General features: G+C 41.0%; 1 protein-coding gene and 1 long non-coding RNA gene across 4 annotated transcripts in view; one reads left to right on the top strand and one right to left on the bottom strand.

Moving 5' to 3' along the window:
• Positions 1 to 16,030, bottom strand: part of NKAIN3 (sodium/potassium transporting ATPase interacting 3) — a 330,513-nt gene extending 314,483 nt beyond the window's left edge. For all 3 annotated transcript variants that reach the window (XR_011724559.1, XM_071737657.1, XM_071737658.1), the window contains exon 1: positions 15,955 to 16,030. Coding sequence is in view for 2 of the 3 variants with exons in the window: in XM_071737657.1 (XP_071593758.1) it covers positions 15,955 to 16,008 (54 nt within the window). In the remaining variant the exon portion in view is untranslated. The remainder of the gene's footprint in view (positions 1 to 15,954) is intronic.
• Positions 16,031 to 16,161: 131 nt separating this feature from the next.
• Positions 16,162 to 17,929, top strand: LOC139793246 (uncharacterized). The gene is made up of 3 exons (XR_011724560.1): positions 16,162 to 16,249; positions 17,009 to 17,168; positions 17,419 to 17,929. It is a non-coding gene; the product is annotated as an uncharacterized lncRNA (long non-coding RNA).
• The last annotated feature ends 1,193 nt before the right edge of the window (positions 17,930 to 19,122 follow it).

Below are 19,122 nucleotides of genomic sequence, written 5' to 3'. Positions count from 1 at the left end.
GGAAAAGTTCAGAGTTCCCAAAAGATCGAAAATAACCTGCAAAAAAATACATGAACTAAGCAGGAAAGGTTATTGGTAAAATTCAGTGTCTGTTTTAGGCTTATTACTAAGAAGGCAAGAATGAAACTAGAAATTAATAGAGCAAAGATAGTGCACTTAAAATGAGACCTACATCAGCTGAATAGTTAGCGGGAGGTTTATTCTACCAACAGTTCCTGTGTAGAGTTTTAGAAAACAGAACTCCAGAAATCAAAACAGCAAGAGATTTTCAGGGGAACTCTGAAAAATATGGTGTAATTTCCAGCACAGTTCTGACAATCTGCCCCGCTCTGCTGAGCTTCAGCTACAGGAGAAAAGCAAACTCCTCTAGATAAAGCCAGCTATCAGCAGCAGGGTATTAATGCAATACTCCTGAGATTCTGCTGCTGTATTTCTCTGTCATGATCCTCCTCTTCATTCTTACCTTTCACTTAATCCTAAAAGGACATTACAACAGCATTATGGATTAAGATGGCTTATTCTGTTCTGCTGCCCAAGAATAACCAACAGGAGAGAGAAACCTGACTGTGATGAACAAATCAGGTTCTCATCAAAGCAATAAGCCAGAATCCAACAGAACAGTAACTGGTGGACCCAGTCTGCTCTCCCAATGTATCTCTTTGCTATAGCTGCCTCACATTCTGAGTATGTCAAAGAATGTGTGTCATCACATTTTGCTAACTCTCCACTTTTTATGCCAGTTGGCTTCAGACAAGCTAAGCAGCTATTATTACTATTACTCTGATGAATGCAAAAATCTAAACGAGGCTGTTTGACAGGTCACTGACCCAGATCCCCTGTTAAGGTGCATATCCTGATTTTATCCTAGATCCCCACACACAGGCACTGTTACCTTCCCCATGAAAAAGGTATGAAGCATCCAGTCCAAAAAGGGACCTGTAGTGCATCGACAGCAGCCACATTTCTGAGCTGGTCAATGGGTGTGTGTGATACCAACCTATACTGCAGAATCTGACCTTAGTTTTGATGTAGTATGAGAAAACTCAGTCAGGATTCTTTGCTCACAAGAAGTTTACAGAGGGTTTAAATAAATATATATGTAGGAACCATTGAGTTTTATTATGCTTAGAATTTCTTTATAAGTTTGTTAGTTTGGGGTTTTTTATTTATTTATTTATTCTCTTTTTCCCTTCCCTCTTCTGTATGCAAATCAATAACTTTCCAGTCTCTGATTTTGTTGGCTTAATCATCCTTATAGGTGATCTAGGAGAGGGAGATCACCAGAGTCCAAACTGTTTAAAATTGTTCAGTGACAACATCATCTCAACACCTTTGGCTCTCTGGTAGCAATTCCTTGATCAGAATTAACACAAAATACTTCAATGTCACTAGCTGAGAAACTCAGATAGCATCTCTTCAGAGAACAAGTATCTATCTAACAGTATTCATCTTACTACAGGATCTTTTCCAGTCTGACTCCAGCCTGTCCAGACACAGGCCAGCTTCTGTCCAGAAGCTTTCTGGATGAATTAGCATTGTGATTCTACCCTGTACTGCCTGAGCTACAAATCTCTCCACAGGTTCATGAACTAAGACACCAAACCACACTAGCTCCATAATTGGAGGATATAAACTGGCTTGCCTTTGGCCATCTCAAGGCTGAAGGAATGTGCAGCTGTCTCTCCATTGATTTGTATACACAAACATGATGTTACTTCTTCAAGGTTAGAGTTCTTCCCATTCTGTGTAGGTGCTGAAGAGTAATTGTGACAACAGGAGAAACCGTCCCCTTGCACACAGCCAGTATTACTAAAGAAAACTGTAATGGCATATAGATATGCACTCAAATAGGGAAAAGGGCAATATTCCATAAAAGTCGTGTATGAGGCTTAAAGACACCATTATATAACAAAATGGACCCAAAATCTGAAGTATTTTCTTGCTTATCCATAAATCAGCATATATTAACTTCTGACATTTGAAAAGCCTGTGTTCCCAACTAATAAAACGAGAACAGACTTTGAAAGCATCTTAAAGTAATGGAAGATTTAATAAGAAAATGTATTATAAGATACTTTTAGTCTAGCAAAAAAGGCGAAAGTATTAATAATAGATGACCAGCACTACTCAGCATGAGGTAGGGATCTGTGAAATGTTACAAAGCCAAATCTTGTGCTACTGAAACGCTGGCTGGTAACACTGAGAGAGTCAGTGAGTGTGAGAGAAATCTCCCCTTGAGGGTAGATTCTCAACCACAAGACTTTTCAGACCAGAAGAAGGCACTCATTTTTTGCAGGCTTCTTAATGATTCAATGACTTAATCTAATGGCACCCCCTAAGAGTGCCTGCACTTACTGAGAGCCCAGTCAGTGAGTGGCACAGCTGTCTCGGTTACAGCTCAATCCCTCTGGGTAGTGATGCCTGAATGCAAGGAGAGTATCTGTAATTCCTGCTTTGGAGGTGCTCAACACTAAGCACAGTCATACTGGTAGGCCTCTGGTAGTTTATTTTCTTTAAACCACGGAAATTACCCCTTGAGCACCAGGGTAATTTACGGCTTTGTTTTTAGAAGAAGAGAATGGCGTATGAATAGGTTGCCTTGGAAATTATTCTTCGGCCTTGATAGTTGGGATTCACTGTCAGATGTTCTTTTGTCATTCAGACAAAAGATACATCCAAAAAGGAAGGTTTGCCTCCCAAGAGATTAGGATTTCTTCTTCCTATTGTAGTGAATAGGCTTAAACTTCTCAGTTACCAAAAATTGAACTAACGGGTTCACAAAGGTTAAATACCAAGAAAACTATCAACTCACAAGTCTTTAAGTACAAACTATCCAGTGCTTCTTTCTATCAGCAGAAAGACAACAAAACTCTTCTTTGAAACAAAGCTGTCCCTTCACTGTGTGCAAACGATCAGTTCCAGCATTTTAGGGTCACTTGTTTATTTTCTGATTCCCCAGAACACCCTTATGAGCCTAACTCCTGTCCTCTCCAGCATCCTGAGTCCAGAAGTAACAACATGAGAGGGAACCCCCAACGAAGGATGAAATCACTGCAAACCTAAATATTTGCAAATCTCATTCTTCAGGAGAGCTAATCCTGTCAGGATCAACCCAAATTTGTCAACAACTGAAAATAATGTTTCCAAAAGAGAAGACCTAGTTACTACATTCCTCCTCAAGCAGAGATTTTTGTCTTTGAAATGAATTATAGAAACCCTGCAAACAGTAATCAATTAAAAAGAAATGTGTCCTCCAGTTTAAGAGCCCACACAAATACAGAGGACTATCAAAATGTTAATGTGCTCATAGTCACTTGTGACCAATATAAAAAAGGAATTATAGTAACTGCATTCAGAAACACGAAGAAGCACCAAGTAGAAAGACAGTCTGAACTAGGACTCCAGAGACTTCCTGGAGGGCTTAAAGCAAAAGGAAGAATTTGCATGCTTCCTTTTCTTAACTCCATTACCTGTTTTGGTTTGTAGGCACTTGAGGAAAGGTGTATCTCAGATACACATCCTAGTCCAGAGCCAATCCCTGCTACAATGTTCCTATCATGGTCTTTAAAAGTTCAAACCAGCACTGGATTTGGGGCATAATTTATTTTTACTGCTCAACAGATAAATAAGCAGTATGAAACTGCAGCAGTATTAGAGCACTGCAGTGTGTCTGGCATGTGCACTAACTACAGTACAGCCTAGAAATATCACAGAAAATTAAGAGATTCACATGACCAAAAATTTCACAAGTCAGATAAACTAAAGGAAAAAGAAAAAAAAAAGTAAGAAAGCTACACAGCAAATAATTAAAACAGATATTAAAAATATTTTTAATATATATTTATATATTCATATATATGTATATATATATATATATATACACACCTTTACAAGGAACAAGCCAGAATCTCTTTTCAGTTAGATCTCAGATTAACCTCTTTTTACCTCAAGGCCCTGCAGAAGCAGAGACGTTCTTCAGCTTTCACTGTAAATAATTATCACATACTGGCTGAACACTGCAATCTGGAACCTTTCATGGATACAAAAATGCAACGAAGCTATCACTTTCATGATATCTACTTCACTCATGAAAAAAAACCCCACATATTAGAGAAAGAAAGGTCTTCATCACTTAAGCTAATTTAAATAAACTTTGGCACATTGTGGTTGCTTCTAGCACAACTCAGTCAGCTTTGACTTTCATCAAACGACTATGAGTAGATTCTACACTGGTAACACAACTTAAAGGCATTTGTGGCATCTCAGACACTTCAATCTACTTAAACTCATTTTTGACATTTGAATGAAGTTTGGTTTTAGGCTACTGTCATTCATACGTCTACTATGTCATTGTATGTTCAGACTTAGAAACATTTTTTCCTTTCCACTCAACAATTCTTCTACAAATCTTCTAACAATAGCATTACAGTAAAAACACTTTTAGTGTGTATCAGGTACCACTCATTTATATTGCCTTCTTTTCTGAACTAACCAGATCTTCTTTTAAGGCTCTGGAACCAACACCATGAGAAGAACCATGAGTAACTGTAGCCTAGAATAAAAGAAAACTTACTTAGATTGTATAGATGCAAATTAGAAAGTTCATAACCACATGCTTCATTTTCCTGCAAGTGAAGAGAAACGGACCACAGTTTCAGAATAATGCTAGAAGTTAGAGATATAGGCATGTAGATCATTAAGACTGAAATTCATCCTTGGTTTTGGAAATGCTCTGCTGAACAGCACTACTTACTTCCTGCTTTAGCTGAGGAATTTTATTTGTCATTTGTTAAGTGCAAACATATTCCAGTTTTCTAGAGCGATGCTGTGTGTGTGACAAGTGGTGCTCCACAAGCGTCAGTACTGGGACCAGTGCTGTTTAACATCTTTGTTGGTGACATGGACAGTGGAATCAAATGCACCCTCAGCAAGTTTGCAGACAACACCAAACTGTGTGGTGAAGTCAACACAGTGGAGGAAAGGGATGCCAACCAGAGGGACCTTGACAAGCTCAAAAAGTGGGCTCATACAAACTGCATGAAGTTTAACAAGGCCAAGTGCAAGGTTTTGCCCCTGGGTCAAGGCAATCCCATGCGTGAATACAGGTTGAGAGGAGAAAATCTTACAGACAGCCCTGAGAAAAAGGACTTGGGGGTGCTGGTGGACCAGAAGCTTAACATGAGCCATCAGTGTGTGCTTGCAGCCCAGAAAGCCAACTGGGTCCTGGGTTGCATCAAAAGAATCACAGACAGCCAGTCAAGGGAGGTGATTCTCCCCCTCTACTCTTCTCATGTGAGAACCCACCTGGAGTGCTGTATCCAGTTCGAGTCCCCAGCATAAGAAGGACATGGAGCTCCTGGAACATGTCCAGAGAAGAGCCACTAAACTGATCAGAGGGCTGGAGCACCTCCCCTATGAAGACAGGATGAGGAAGTTGGGGTTGCTCAGCCTGGAGAAAAGGAGACTCTGGGGTGACCCTATAGAAACCTTCCAATATCTGAAGGGGGCCTACAAGAAAGCTGGGTCAGGGCTTTATACATGGGTGTGTAGTGAGAAAACATGGGCAAATGGTTTAAAACTTGAAGAGGGGAGATTTAGGTTGGACATTAGGAAAAGATTCTTAAATTTGAGGGTGGTGAGACACTGGCACAGGTTGCCCAAGGAAGTTGTGGTTGCTCCCGCCCTGGAAGTGTTCAAGGCCAGGTTGGATGGGACCCTTAGCAACCTGGTCTGGTGGGAGATGTCCCTGCCCATGCAGGGGATTTGGAACAAGATGATCTTGTGGGTTCATTCCAACCCAAACCATTCTATGTTTAGACACAGGTTATGGGAGAACTCAACCACAGAAGTGAAAGATTTTTTCAGGGTGGGAAGAACCTTAAACCCAGTGTTCACTGGACTCATTTACAGCCACAAGTAAATTTGAACAGTATTGATTGGTTTGGGGTAGGGCAGAACAGGGTATGAATCTTACCTTGATTAAATATATCAAGATCAGAAATTGGAACTTGATCTGAAAATAGTTTGGAGGAGAGCTGAGAACATATCATCTGGCTCCAGAAAAAAGAGGAACAGAAGAATGGAAATAGCACCTCATTCCACACCTTCATGTTGGAGCCAAAAGTTCCTTATTGATGAGAAGAGAAATTGTTCATCAGCAGGATGAGGCTGAGCACCAAGCTGCAACTTTCACCAACATAAGAAACTGGGAAAAGTGGGATTTGGCAAAAATGTCTTCCAAATATGGTCATTTTTAAGGTTTCCTGAATGTACAAATTAGCAGGTACATTGATACAAGCATCTTACAAATGTAAAGCTGGTTAACTATCTACTGATTAAAGGAATTTCAGTTGCTCAGGGGCTCTCCATGAGGAGACCACCTCTCTTCAGTTTTCTGAGCAGCTCCATCTGTGTCAGAGTACAGAAAACCTTTTGAAGTTTCTGTGATGTAAATAATTCAATCTGTAGGAGCAGCAAAGTTTCTCTTCCAGTTAAATTCTAAACACACTGACCTTGATGACATCTACTACTTAATTCATGAAAAAAATACATATTAGAGAAATCAAACACTCTGCTCATTCTACAGAAGAGAGTAAGTTTTTAGCAGGAAATAATAAATAGCTCAGTTAGAGGTAGAATTATATATTTTTGTGACGTTATTCCTGCATTATAATGCACTACAGTTTCCAGCTTTAGACTTCTTCAGCTTTTTATTTTTGATTGTAGAGACTAAACTTCCAAAAGGATTTTTCTCTATGTATTTCATTTTAATAGAATCCCATTTCCAAAATGCATTTAGACATATGAGCTCTTTTGAATCCATCTAATAATTTGCATTTAATTATTTGGTCTTTTTTTTTTTTCTTTTGTAGGGATGCATGAGGCCGATAAGGATTTATGAGTCTACTCATTTCCACTGTGGCCTCTTCTGAGCTTCAGCTGCACACTTACAAACTCCAGAAGTGCTTTGCTCACACAAGATTCCAGGAACTGCAGACAGGGTAGTGAAGCTGCAGCATTCCCAGAACAGCACAGAGTATTCAAGGCTCAACCAAAGGCAAAAACTAAAGTTGGATATGAAAGATTGCCACTCATCTCCCTCGAAAATAACATAATTTTGCATCATTGGCTCTTTTTATTGAAAAGGTCTGACACTTAATACAGCAACTTAACAACAGAAAAGTTAGAAAGTGGTTTTTCAGCAGTGGCATGTTATAAAAGATAGGTAATTACTTTTTTCTTAAGATCTTGTTTTCAGTGAAACCTTGGACAGGAATTCCTCCCACACACAGACCCAGCTTTCATCTGTTTGCTGAAGAGGGATTCCATGTCCCACTTCCTTTACACTCATCCAAATCTGCCTTCCTACAATCTTCATCCCATGTTTCCGCACAATCTCCCTCCCCATAAAAGCATGTCAGGATCTTTCTGCTCATGGCTCATCTCCTAATTATTATTCTTTCTTTGCTTTATCTGTAATTCCTTTGTTGTGTGAAAGTCCTCCTCAGATAAGTTCCATTTGGCTCATAGTCAAACATATACTTTTTACATATATTTATACTTACCCTCAACCAAAACTTCTGTACTAATAAGAGAAGAAAAGAAAAAGAAGAAAAACAATCTTTCTCTCAGTCTTCTTAGGAGAGATCTGTGGAAGAACCAACTGTGATTATTTGAGAGACCACTCTCAACATAAATAATTGTTTAACGGTTATCTTCCTTTTTATAAAATTTTCAATTTTACTACTTTGTAATGGTAACTTTTGTAAGAGACATTTGTCTGGCAGAAACTCACTGTTGTATAAAGTAGAAAACTTCTCTTTTTCCTTTCCTTTTACCATAATGCTGGCATTTACTAGGTGGAAGGAGTTCACTGCTGCTTTTTCTTGAAACTACTATTCTAAAAAGCCTATATGTAAAGGAATGACTTTCAGCAACTTTAATGAGAGCTGGAGGGCATTCAGCAACTTGTAAGAACAAGTCCCACATCACCACAGCATTAAAAAAATCCATCTGAGCTGAGATTACATGCAAGGTATGGCTGTGTTTGAGGAAAGACAAGATGATAAGGAAGTATAGTAAAAAGTAAAAAGGCTAAAATAAAATTTTTTACTACCTTTTTATTACCAGAGTCTTAAGCACCATGCATGTTCTGGAGATCAGAGAACAGTGATTAAATCCAGCTTACCACTGTATTTTACAAACCTGCCAAAAACACAGACCCGTAGTGAGATTACAAAGATTTCGGTGGTTGTACATGGAAGGAAACAAAAAACAAAACACAAAAAAAACCAAAAGAAAAAACCCAAACAGACTAAAAAAAAAAAAAACAAACAAAAAAACCCAAAAAACCCCAAAACACACACACACCCCAAAAAAACCCTATGACATCCATCCTAAAACCTGTGAGATGCTGCTGGTACTGCTGCTCTGCCAAGGAACTGCAGGTCTCGCACCTCGCTAAGTGTAGCAGTGCATGATCCAAACCATGGTGTTCAGTATAAAATGGAGCCTCAGGAATCCCTCTTTTCATGGCTTTTCTGTCTCAGGGTGCTGTCTGGCTAGCTGGGGGTCTGCTTGCTTGCCATGGCTCTCTCATCTTGTTGCCTCCCTGCAGAGGAGCACTGTTCATGGGGATAGGCCACCTCCTCCTGGCTTGGCTGCCCAAGGCTCTTGGGCACTGTCACTGAGACCCTGGACTTGGGCACCCCCCCTCTGCTGCTGAGTCCAATGTGGGACTTTTTTGGCTGGAAAGTAATTACTGGGGAGCATGGGTTACATATTTGCATATATATTTGTAATTCACTGCCTTTATTACTAATTCATTAAACCTAGACTAGTTGGTTTTTTTTCCCAACCTAATTTGTCTCTCTCTTATTCCCCTTTTTCTCCTCCCCTGGGAGGGTAGTGGGGGAATAACAGACAGCATCTGTCACCTAGTTATTGGCTAAAGCTGACAGATTCATTGGTGCCCAACGTGGGGCCTTTTTTAAACAGTGGAAAAGATGAAGTCTGCATAAAATCAATCATAAAGCTTAATAATTGCCTCCCTATGCTGACAACACTAGCAAAGATACCATGTCCAGTATGTGCAAAGGCAGTGCAAACTTCACTATGCTGTCCTGCTAGCACCATGGAAAAGTTGACCTGGAGAAAATAATGGGCAGAAGATTGCTTTGGTCTTCATATTACTGTGGCCACCCACCTTGACCCTCCTTGTATAACATACAAGGTGGAAATTAGGGCTAATATGGAGATGATATTATTATACTGACTCTTTGTTAGAACCACTAATATTTCATATAAACCATAACGACCTTTATCCTCGTCTAACTTGCAGTAAATTTCAAAACATGACCTAGAGGTGAAAAACTCTGTATCATACTTTCTGCCTCTTGTATCACCCAGTCACCTGTAACTGCTCCTTTATATTACTCATCTAGAACCAAAAATGTACAGTTCATTTCCCTGCACAGTTAGAAATAACACACTCTTTGCCTCAAAAGACTGCAGTCTTGCTTAGCAATTAATCACAGAACTGAATGAATAAAATATATTGTGCTTCAGTACTAATGAGTTCAACAGGTGTGACATACAATATTGTATCACAGAATTATTCTTTGTGAAACAATAAATGGCAAGGCTATCACAGGTACAATGCATTTAATTTAACACTAAAGTTTGGTACCAGATGGAAGTGAATGCTAGGATTGTTATTCCTATTTCAAGCCTATTTCTACAGTATTATGTCCACAATAAATTAAGACACTGATTATTTCAAAACAACCCAGGTTACTGTGCATTTGAAATTCCCTCCTAATAAAGAACTGAAGGCCTTTCTTAATTAAGCTCTCGTAAGATCATATAATGATCATTGGATAACAGAAGCTGAAAGGAACCTCTGAAGGTCATCTGGTAAAACTTCTACTCATTGCAAGGCCAAATTCAACAGTGGATACACTTCACTTAGATAAGGTCTTTCAGAAATATGCTGCTGTCTGAATTTGTTCTAGGGTGTAGTTTCTACAACTCCTCTGGAAAAAATGGCCCAATCTATAACTGCTTTCTCAGTATATTTTTCCTAAACTTTAACCAGAATTTCCCCCTTGTTGCATCCTGGGTCCAATGCCTCTCGTCTTTTCACTGAGCACATCCAAGAAGAGATCATTTTAACAATACCAGTTACTTAACATGTGAACTGATTCCAGCCTTATTCAAGTGAAGTGCAAAACCTCCAGTCACTTGTGCAGTATCAGGGTCAGTGACCTGTACAACTTGTTTGATTCTCTCTTTGCTCACATAATCAATTAAATTAATTTAATTTATGTGAAAAAGTAACTTGGATATCACAGAGGAGCCAAAATTTAACAGCTTTACCTGAAAAATTAAAGATCCTTATTTGTCAACTTGCCAAATTGGCCCTAGAACTAATAGAATCCACTTTACATTGATGCATCTCAGATGCATACAAATCGAAAACATAACCTAAGATTAACTAGCCTTACAAATTTTTATTTCAGATCCAAACCTCACAAAATCTGCAAGATTTATGCACCACCTAATCAGCCGCAAGTGCAGTTGATCCCGTATGATCTGTAAACATAAACTTGATGTGTATTCTATTCAAGTTCTGCAACTCCTACCCAAATTCCATTTGGATCCATCAATACCATCCTTCTGAATTTCAATTAATTCCAAAACCACAATCTTTGTTTCCTAGTTTCAAGAACTGTGTCTTGGCAGACTTTTTGAATATATCTTGAAACAAAAGCATATTCCAATATTCTTAAAATAATTCTTTCCAAAACTCGCTGATCTGGTAGATAGGAATGATAGTGATGTAATTCCCATTTTTCAGTGACATAATTGTCATTATTATCATTCAAATCTTAACTCTTTAATTTCATCACTTCAAAAATATTCATTACATTTTTATGTGACAATTTACCATCAAAAACTGAAGAGCTGTAGAGCCTAAAACTAAGCAAGAGCTGCACGGCTTCTTGAAGAAATTCCCCAGTTCAAAAGTTTCAGAGACATCTGAAAGCTTAGGGTTCCTCAGGCTTTGAATTCCCAACTTTGGATTACTAAACCAAAAGATGCACAGCTTTGGCAGGAGGGAATTTCACTGCTGAGGCTGAATTTCTGGTGCATGGAGTGCTTAAACACTATGGTGCTGATGCACTGGGAATGTAAGAGATATCTCCCACCAGTTTTGTAAAATAAACCAAAAGCACAAAGTGAAAACCACATATTGCTAGTTTACTCTTTTGTCCCTGATGGGAGAGATCCTAGAAATAACGTAGTCTCGTAGAGTTTTTTGATTGCAAAGATCTAACTTAAGTAGTTCTACTTAATATTAAATAATGCAATTATACACCCATACAAGTGTATCAGCCACTGGGACACAGCTACCATCAATGGTTCCTTGTTTTGGGGGTGCTGTCTGAGTTCTCTGATCAAACCCATTCCCACTTCAGCTGCCAGACAGAGAGGGCCATCCTGCAACCAACACATTGTTTGGGGCTAAGATCCCCATAGTTCTTCACCCCTCCTAGTACAAAAGGCACCCCCCTCATACTTTCTCCTCCTTTCTCAGCAGACAGATGCTTCATCTCCAGACCAATGGGCCAGTGATTCTTTTGCCAACATAAAAAAGATGCAGCAATTTACCAGTTCAGAGGTTTTACTTTCTCAGATTTATCAAATCCCTTGAATCCCTGAGCTGTTAACTGAGTAACTGCTATCTGTCAGTTCTAACATACAAGCACAGAGAGCCAAAATCGTAAGTTAGAGTTTCCAGCTTTGTAAAATGTTTTAAAATGAGATTAAAATCTACGCATGGCATCTATCACTTCCCCACATAACTGCTGAAATTCCACTATGTACAGTAACAAATGATGAGCCATTATTGTTCAGTCTGATGGATAGAGTCTCATTTCCAAGGGTAAGGATTTACATACATCAGTATAATTAATGTTAATCACAATCACAAGCATAAATCTTCTGAATATTGAGAGTAATTAGCCTGTAAAAATGACCAACTGCACTCCCCAACAATCACTAGTCAAAACAATATGCAGAAGCTGTGTTTCCACTGGGACCCTATCCCACTGTGATCTCCTGACACTTAAAGTTATGTTAAAAGTAACAAGTTAAATAGGGAATGGGCTATTTTACACCAACTATACTGGATAAAACATAGACTTACAAATCAAGACATATACAATGAACACAGTGCAGGAAGATCAAGGATAAACACATGAAACGAGACTGTCGAATCAACGAAAAGGACTTAGCCAAGTGTTTTCCCTAAATCTTCCTTTCACCACTTTGAAAATCTCATTCATGATCTCTGTTCTTAATGCTTATATTATCTGTATACTCCTAGGTACCAAAAACTTCCATTTGCTGTAAATATTGAAACAAAATTATCCTGCAGTGGTAGTCACTCAGAAACATGTTTTCAAAGCACCATGAAAGTTTTCACTGTGTGAAATGTATTAACACCAATTGGATTCACACAGCTAAATCTCACTGCAATTCGTTACCAATTCACCAGTTCCAGAATTTAATATTTTTCTTATTTTTTTGTCTTCTTGTTGCAATATTTCATAGCATGGTGGCTACACAACTAGTACAGTCACTCTCTCTGGCAGCTGATTTAATTTTCTAGTACAGACAGGGCCAACACCTGAGACTTCCAGTGACACTAGGAAGAATCATATCTGCAATCCAAACGATTCATATATCCTTATGATTTATTCCCCTGGTGTATACATAGTTCCTAATAGTCTTAATGACAGATTAATGTACAAAAAGATAGACATATATTTCTGAGTTCTTCGCTTGACAACTTTGGAAATGTCACATAACAATGCTTTAGTCAGGAAGAGCAAAACAATGAAAGACCAAAGTAGAAGGTTTTGGCCATGCTGTTCTCCTTGTACAAAATTAAAAGATATTGTTCTCCTTAGACAAAATTCCTTTGGCTTTCAGAAGCAGAATCCACCTTCAGAAGTTCAAGGAAACCATGCAGCTAATAGTTTTTCTGACCTGTTGCCACCTAGCCTCCTGTCTTGGTGATTATTTCCAGAGTCCTAGATTACACATAATTATAAATATTGATGTTTAAGAATGAGGTTATCATTAAATGATAGAAAACTAACCGCAGACTGTTCTTGGGGTTACTGCATTCAACAATGAAATGTGTTTATTATAAAATATAAAAGCTGTCAGACAGAAATAAACATCTTCATGGATCAAAACATAACTGAAAATTGATATTGTCATTTTTATGTCAAAATCTTCCAATTGATAAACAGCGCTGAAAATTACAAACAAATCTCCTTGAAGTTAATACACTTAACACATTTATTGGCTGTCATGCAATAACCGTTTTTCTCTTTACCTTGTAATTCTTTATCCCAATATGATGTAAGCATGCAGATAAGGTAAAAGTTAGAGAAGAGAATAGTTCTAAGGAATCAAGAAACTGTGCTTTGAGGCCACTAAACATTGAATTTTTCTTTAGAAGAAGAACCAAATCTTTGGTATGAACATGTTTCCAGGAATTTGGCTTTTTACTTCAAGTCATCTTGTACCAAAGAAAAACTACACAGTACATGTACCTTGTAAAAGGTGTTGCCCACTCTGTTTTCTGAAGTATCTATTTCTCAGATGATATCTAAAGTTAAAGTTAAGCCTGAACTGTCCCAGGTCCTATTCTGACACGACCAGAATATAACTAAGGTGAACAATTTTCTTTTTTGAAATACATGCATATACTCCTTAAGTCCTATAAATCGCTTGTACTTCTGAAATGCTACAGATTAGCATTAAAAGGGCTTTGGGGTTTGTAACAGTTAATCTAAATGTTATCCATAGTCTAATACTTCTTTCACCCCTTCCTAAACAGATGCAAGGTAAAATAAATCTCATTCAATGACAGTAGTGTCCAGGGATGCAGTTTTGTTTTGCATGCTTTATACTCATGACCTCTGAGATGCTAGAAAGTGATCTAAAACCTCCTGTGGTGACAAATACCACAGATATGAACTGAACACTACCACTCCTGACACTATGGAAAGTACCTAAGCTTTAAGTTCATATCTATACTATTACTTCTTGAATCTAAAGCACAACTTTTATTTTTAAATAAAAATAATAAGAATGAAAGCATTTTGCCATACCAAAGTTCTCAGTGCTTGAAATACATGGATATTACAGTGGGACATTATTATAAAAGTTAAGTAGTGTGGTGAAAAACTATACACTGAAGTAATTTTTAAGTTGTTGTATCACCTGATAGGTGTCTTAAAAAATACAAATCTTTTTCTGAAAGACTTTATGTGTATTTCTCTGTAGATTATGGTGGCTATTCACACTTTACTTCAGTTTTTATAGCCTTCAAGTAATTCTACAGAGTAGTAAATACTGCTATTATAACCTTCATAACTAGTGGAGAGGCACACTTAAAGAAAAAGGGTTTGTTTTCTCTCCTGCATGCACCTAAGTAAATCAGGAGTGATTTGGCTTCGACTGTAGTCAATAGGACCATATCTGCAAAACAAATGCAAAAGAAAAAAAAAAAAAAAAAAAAAAAAAAAAAAAAAAAAAAGTAAGCTTTCCTCACACTAAAAGTACAAATCACAGAATCACATGTCTTCCCTCTTTTTTGGCATGGTTATGTCATTGAAGTAGTTATGCCACCCTTAGCTCCATCATACTACAGCATATCTGAATAGAAAGGTCCAGGCTTCCACTGAAAACAATGGAGGTGCACCAGCTCACAGCCTTGAAAATGCATGAGGATCTTCAAATGAAGTAACTGTGTGTATTGCATCTAAGTGTATTACCCCTGAAATAGAAGCTCTGTAACAGAAAACTAGAAAAATAAACAAAAGATTAGGAAAACAAAACCAAACAAAAACAAAAAAATCGACAGTAAATGTATCCCACTTCTTTACAGACACACACAGGAAGCAGCACTCATCGCAAGAAAGATCATGTGGCAAAATGATGACTGAGTCAGTAGAAAAGAGAAAAATCTTTTAAAATACTCTTGGGACCAGGGATTACTCCTAAAGAAAGAGCGTTATTTTACCATCTGGCTAATGAGCCAGAGGAAGGATTATTATCGTTTGGGGGTGTTCTGTCTCGACAACTCTTTTCTTTGAAACAAATACGCCAACTTCAGCAAACAAAGAGAAGATGCACCGTTCCGCTCTTTCAGTTGCACACGGAGGAATATTGAATCAGACGAAAGGAATCCCAAGAAAAGTCACAGGCGAGAGGGGGCAGATTCCTCTTTCATCATAGTTAAAAAAAAAACAGAGAATAGGAAGGCGCTGGAGATGAGTGTGTGCTTCCCGCACCCCTCCCCACATCGCGCTGACAGGGGATGCGGGCGGGCGGTCCAGAACCGCCCGGCCCGGTCCCCCCGGCACAGCAGCCCTGAGCCATCGCCCGCCCTCGGGCACCGGCTGCCGGCCGAACTGAGGCACCGTCCTCCTCATTCTTCTCCTCAGCATCTACTTTCAGTAGACGGGGGGAGCCCCTGTCTGGCACCATCAGGGAGCGAAGCCGGAGGGCGGGGGAAATCTCTCCCTGTCCCTCATGCGGGGAGCGCTGACAGCCGCCCGGGATGAGGCGCCGCCGCCTCCCCCCTCCCCGACCACGGGTCTGTTCTCTCCCCACGCCACGTTCTCCTCCCATCGCACTGCAAAACTTAAGGGCCGGGGGTCGGGGACGAGGAGAGAGCGGGACGGGGCGGGGCTGGGGGGAGCGGTGCCCGGACTCGCACTCGGCGCGGACAGCTCCGATGCCGGCGCAGCGGCTTTCCGCTCCCAATGCTGCCATGCCTGCCATGCCCGGAGCAAGGGAGAGCACCCGTCGCTTCCCGCCCCTCCGCGAAGCCCAATCGTGCCCCGGGGCGGTCGTCTCGGCACTCACCAGCTGCAGCGAGCAGAGGAAGATCAGCGTGCAGCGCCCCGTGCAGCAGCCCATGGTGGCAGCTGACCCCGCCGCGCCGCGCCGCCGGAGAGCCGCCGCCGCTCCTCTTCCTTCCCTCCCGCGCTGAGGCGGCCCCGGAGGCGAAGCGGGGGGTTCACCGCATCCGGACAGAGCGGCGGGGCTTGTGTGTTTGTGTGTCCCGCCTTTCGTTGCTCCCCCTCCGTTGTGGTGGGGATTTCTCGGCGGCGGGAAGGAGGCGGGAGGAGGTCAGCGCGGCTCCGGGGAAGAGGAGACGGTAGCAGCGGGGGACTTTGCCCGGCACGGCGCGGGTCTGGCTCTGGGGAAGGGGCAGCGGACCGGGGGTGGGCGTGTGCCGACCGGAGCGGGGGTGGGCAGAGGGAACGCGTGCGGGGAGGCGGGGGGCTGGCGGGTGGGGTGGGGGATGCCGCGGGTGGGCGTGTTAGTCAGGGCAGGGGGTGGGAGGACTGTGGTAGGTGTGAGGAGTAGAGCAGCGGTGGCCGGTGGGCTCTGCTCAGGACGCAATGACGGTGGAAGGGGGGCGGAGGGTCTCTAGGGTGGGCGGTTTGCGGGGATTTTGGATGCTCCGAGGAGACGGAGTGCTGGAGGGGATCTGGGCGGGAGGGACGGGGGATCGCGGGCAGCGGCGGTCGGGGCAGCCCGGCTCGGACCGCTTGTTGCGAGCGCCCCGGGAAAGTTCAAGGGACTTGGGCGGCTACCGCGGGGCGGGGCGGCCGCGGAACCCCGAGACGGGCAGGGGACCATTGCAGGGGGTGAGGAGGGATCCCAGGGTGGGCAGGAGGCGGGGGGGAGGAGGCCCCCAGGTCTCTGTTCGTCGGGGACACCTTCAGGCAGAGGATGGGTGCCCGCTCCCACGGGGGGTGACAGGCGGCGGGCGAGAGGTTCCTCGGGGCGCTCGTTTCCTTCCCTCTCCTCCCCCCTATGCGGTGCCGGAGCGCGGGCAGGGCTTCCCCGGGGGCAGTGAAGGGCCTGGGTATCCGCGGCTGGCGCTCGGGTTGTTTAATCCCTTCTCCAGTCGCTGACAGGAGGTGCTGGGGGATGGGGTTTCCCTGCCTGGCAACGCCATTGTGCCAAGGGAGGCCGCCGGCTTCTGCTGCCCCTCGCGGGTGTCAACTGGGAAGGAAAGACCTCCGGGGAGAGGGGCTGAGCCCCGGCAATAATATCTTTTCGCAAAGGTGAAGGGATCTGCCAAGAGTTGCAAAGAAAAATTCTAGCCTTCCCATGGGCGGCTGAGAGAAACACGATCGCTGGAGATATGTACACTAGTTGTAGACAAGTAATGTTTTGTGGAGGAAAAAGAGATACAAGTATGCACAATGTCTCTTAAAAATATTTTTGCACATGGATGAAGTGTTAAATACCTTTCTCGTTTTCTCCCCATCAAACTGTGGATAAATCAGATTTTTTTTTTTTTTTTTTTTACAGGCATTAAGGCAGAAGTGCCACGTTCCACTCACCAGGCAGTGCTTTCCTACAGCCTGTTACCACCTGCTGTTTCCTGATACACAGACTTGTGCCAAAGAACACTGAAGCTTACCCTGAGGAAAAAAAAAACAACTAACATCTGGAAGGCATTTAGCAAGATATCTGATCAATGTTTATATGAAGTACACAGTATTGTTTCTCCAAACTGCATACAACTTTTACTTACAGCATTAAATAGTAGTGACAATAGTAAAATAATTACAAAGCTACTGCCAAGTAGTATTGTGTCAGATTAGATTTGGAAGATGATTCTTTCTACTACTTCCCTTCTGAGTAGGAATGCACTAAGATAGGTTTATGTACTAAACCAAAGGAACAAAAGTAAGACAAGTAAACCAGATTCTGCTTATCTAGGATATATGTATTTGACTAAGTATGTATGTGAGGAGTGGAAAAGATAGTCCACATAGCACAATATACAAAACTTCAATAAACCAGCCTGAGATTTGTATTTCTGTGTGTGGCTTTTGAGATTAAATTCTACCTGGGGCTGAACTTGACTAAAGTTATATGTTCTGAGAACATATTTATTTTGAAGAATGAATACTTGAAGATAAGGAAGTAAATTGAAAAGGTGATAGTTGCCAAAAATCCATTGTGCCATCCTGAACTGGTAAATTTTATGGATAATTGGTTTTTCTACAGAGGGCTTAGAGTGAGCACCATCTCTTTGGACTTCACTGAAGTATTTAATACACTACAAGATATTTTTAGTTAAACCTAATTATGCAGAGGTTAATAATAAAAACTGCAGCATGAGTAAGAAACTAGATAAACTAAATGACAACAGCTAGTGCTGAAGAGATTTTACTTGCATTCACCATAACCAGCCCCTGCTTGTTCATCAGTTCATCATAACTCTTCTTCTGAGAAGTAGCTAAAGCCTTACCTCTTCTTTTTGCAGTAAAAAAAGCAGGTACCTTCCAGTAGTAGGATAGCAGCTGACACTAACCCATGTTCTTTGTTAAAGCAGAACTGTCTGAAGACATGGGTAAGATGAACAAGGCACTTTTCACCTGTCTAAGCCATTGTTTCAGCAACCTGGATAACCAAGTGGGTATTGCTGTTTCAGAGACTACCAGTGCTCAAATTGAATTACAGACTGATGCAGAAAATTCCTTTTAAAAAAATAAAGCCAATAGTTGGGGGGTTTTTTTGGTTTGATTTTGGTTTTGTTTTTTGATATATAGAATATAACTCATTTGTCTTCACATTTTCTAGTCTATGTGTTAGTGAACTTGAATTCCAGAACCAATAACAGTAAGTTTTAGAAATTCTGTATTAAAAGTGGGGAGAAAAAAAGCCAAACCTTTTTCAAACTACATGCATCCTTGCCTGTCCTTATAAATGACAGAACTTCACGGCTTCACTGGGAGAAGTTTCATAGAGCTTTATGCATCTTTAACATTTGGCTGTTTTTTTCCCATGTTCCTGAAGTATTTCTCACTTTCTGTCCTCCAGCAGAAGGTCCCAGAATGAAAAGGACAGCTTGGTAAAGTGAGTTTATTCTAGAGTATAAGCTTCCACAACCAAAAGCTGCTACCTGGTCAGGGAAGCAGTAAAAAATGTTAATTAACAAGAAGATGCTGTAGAACATGACTTCTACAGGAGCACAAGCAACAATGAATCCATTAGGATTCATTT

Source organism: Heliangelus exortis, chromosome 2 (assembly GCF_036169615.1).
Source record: "Heliangelus exortis chromosome 2, bHelExo1.hap1, whole genome shotgun sequence".
Taxonomy (NCBI): domain Eukaryota; kingdom Metazoa; phylum Chordata; class Aves; order Apodiformes; family Trochilidae; genus Heliangelus; species Heliangelus exortis.
The sequence above is the reverse complement of the archived record's forward strand: the minus strand, read 5'-3'. Positions and strand labels throughout refer to the sequence as shown.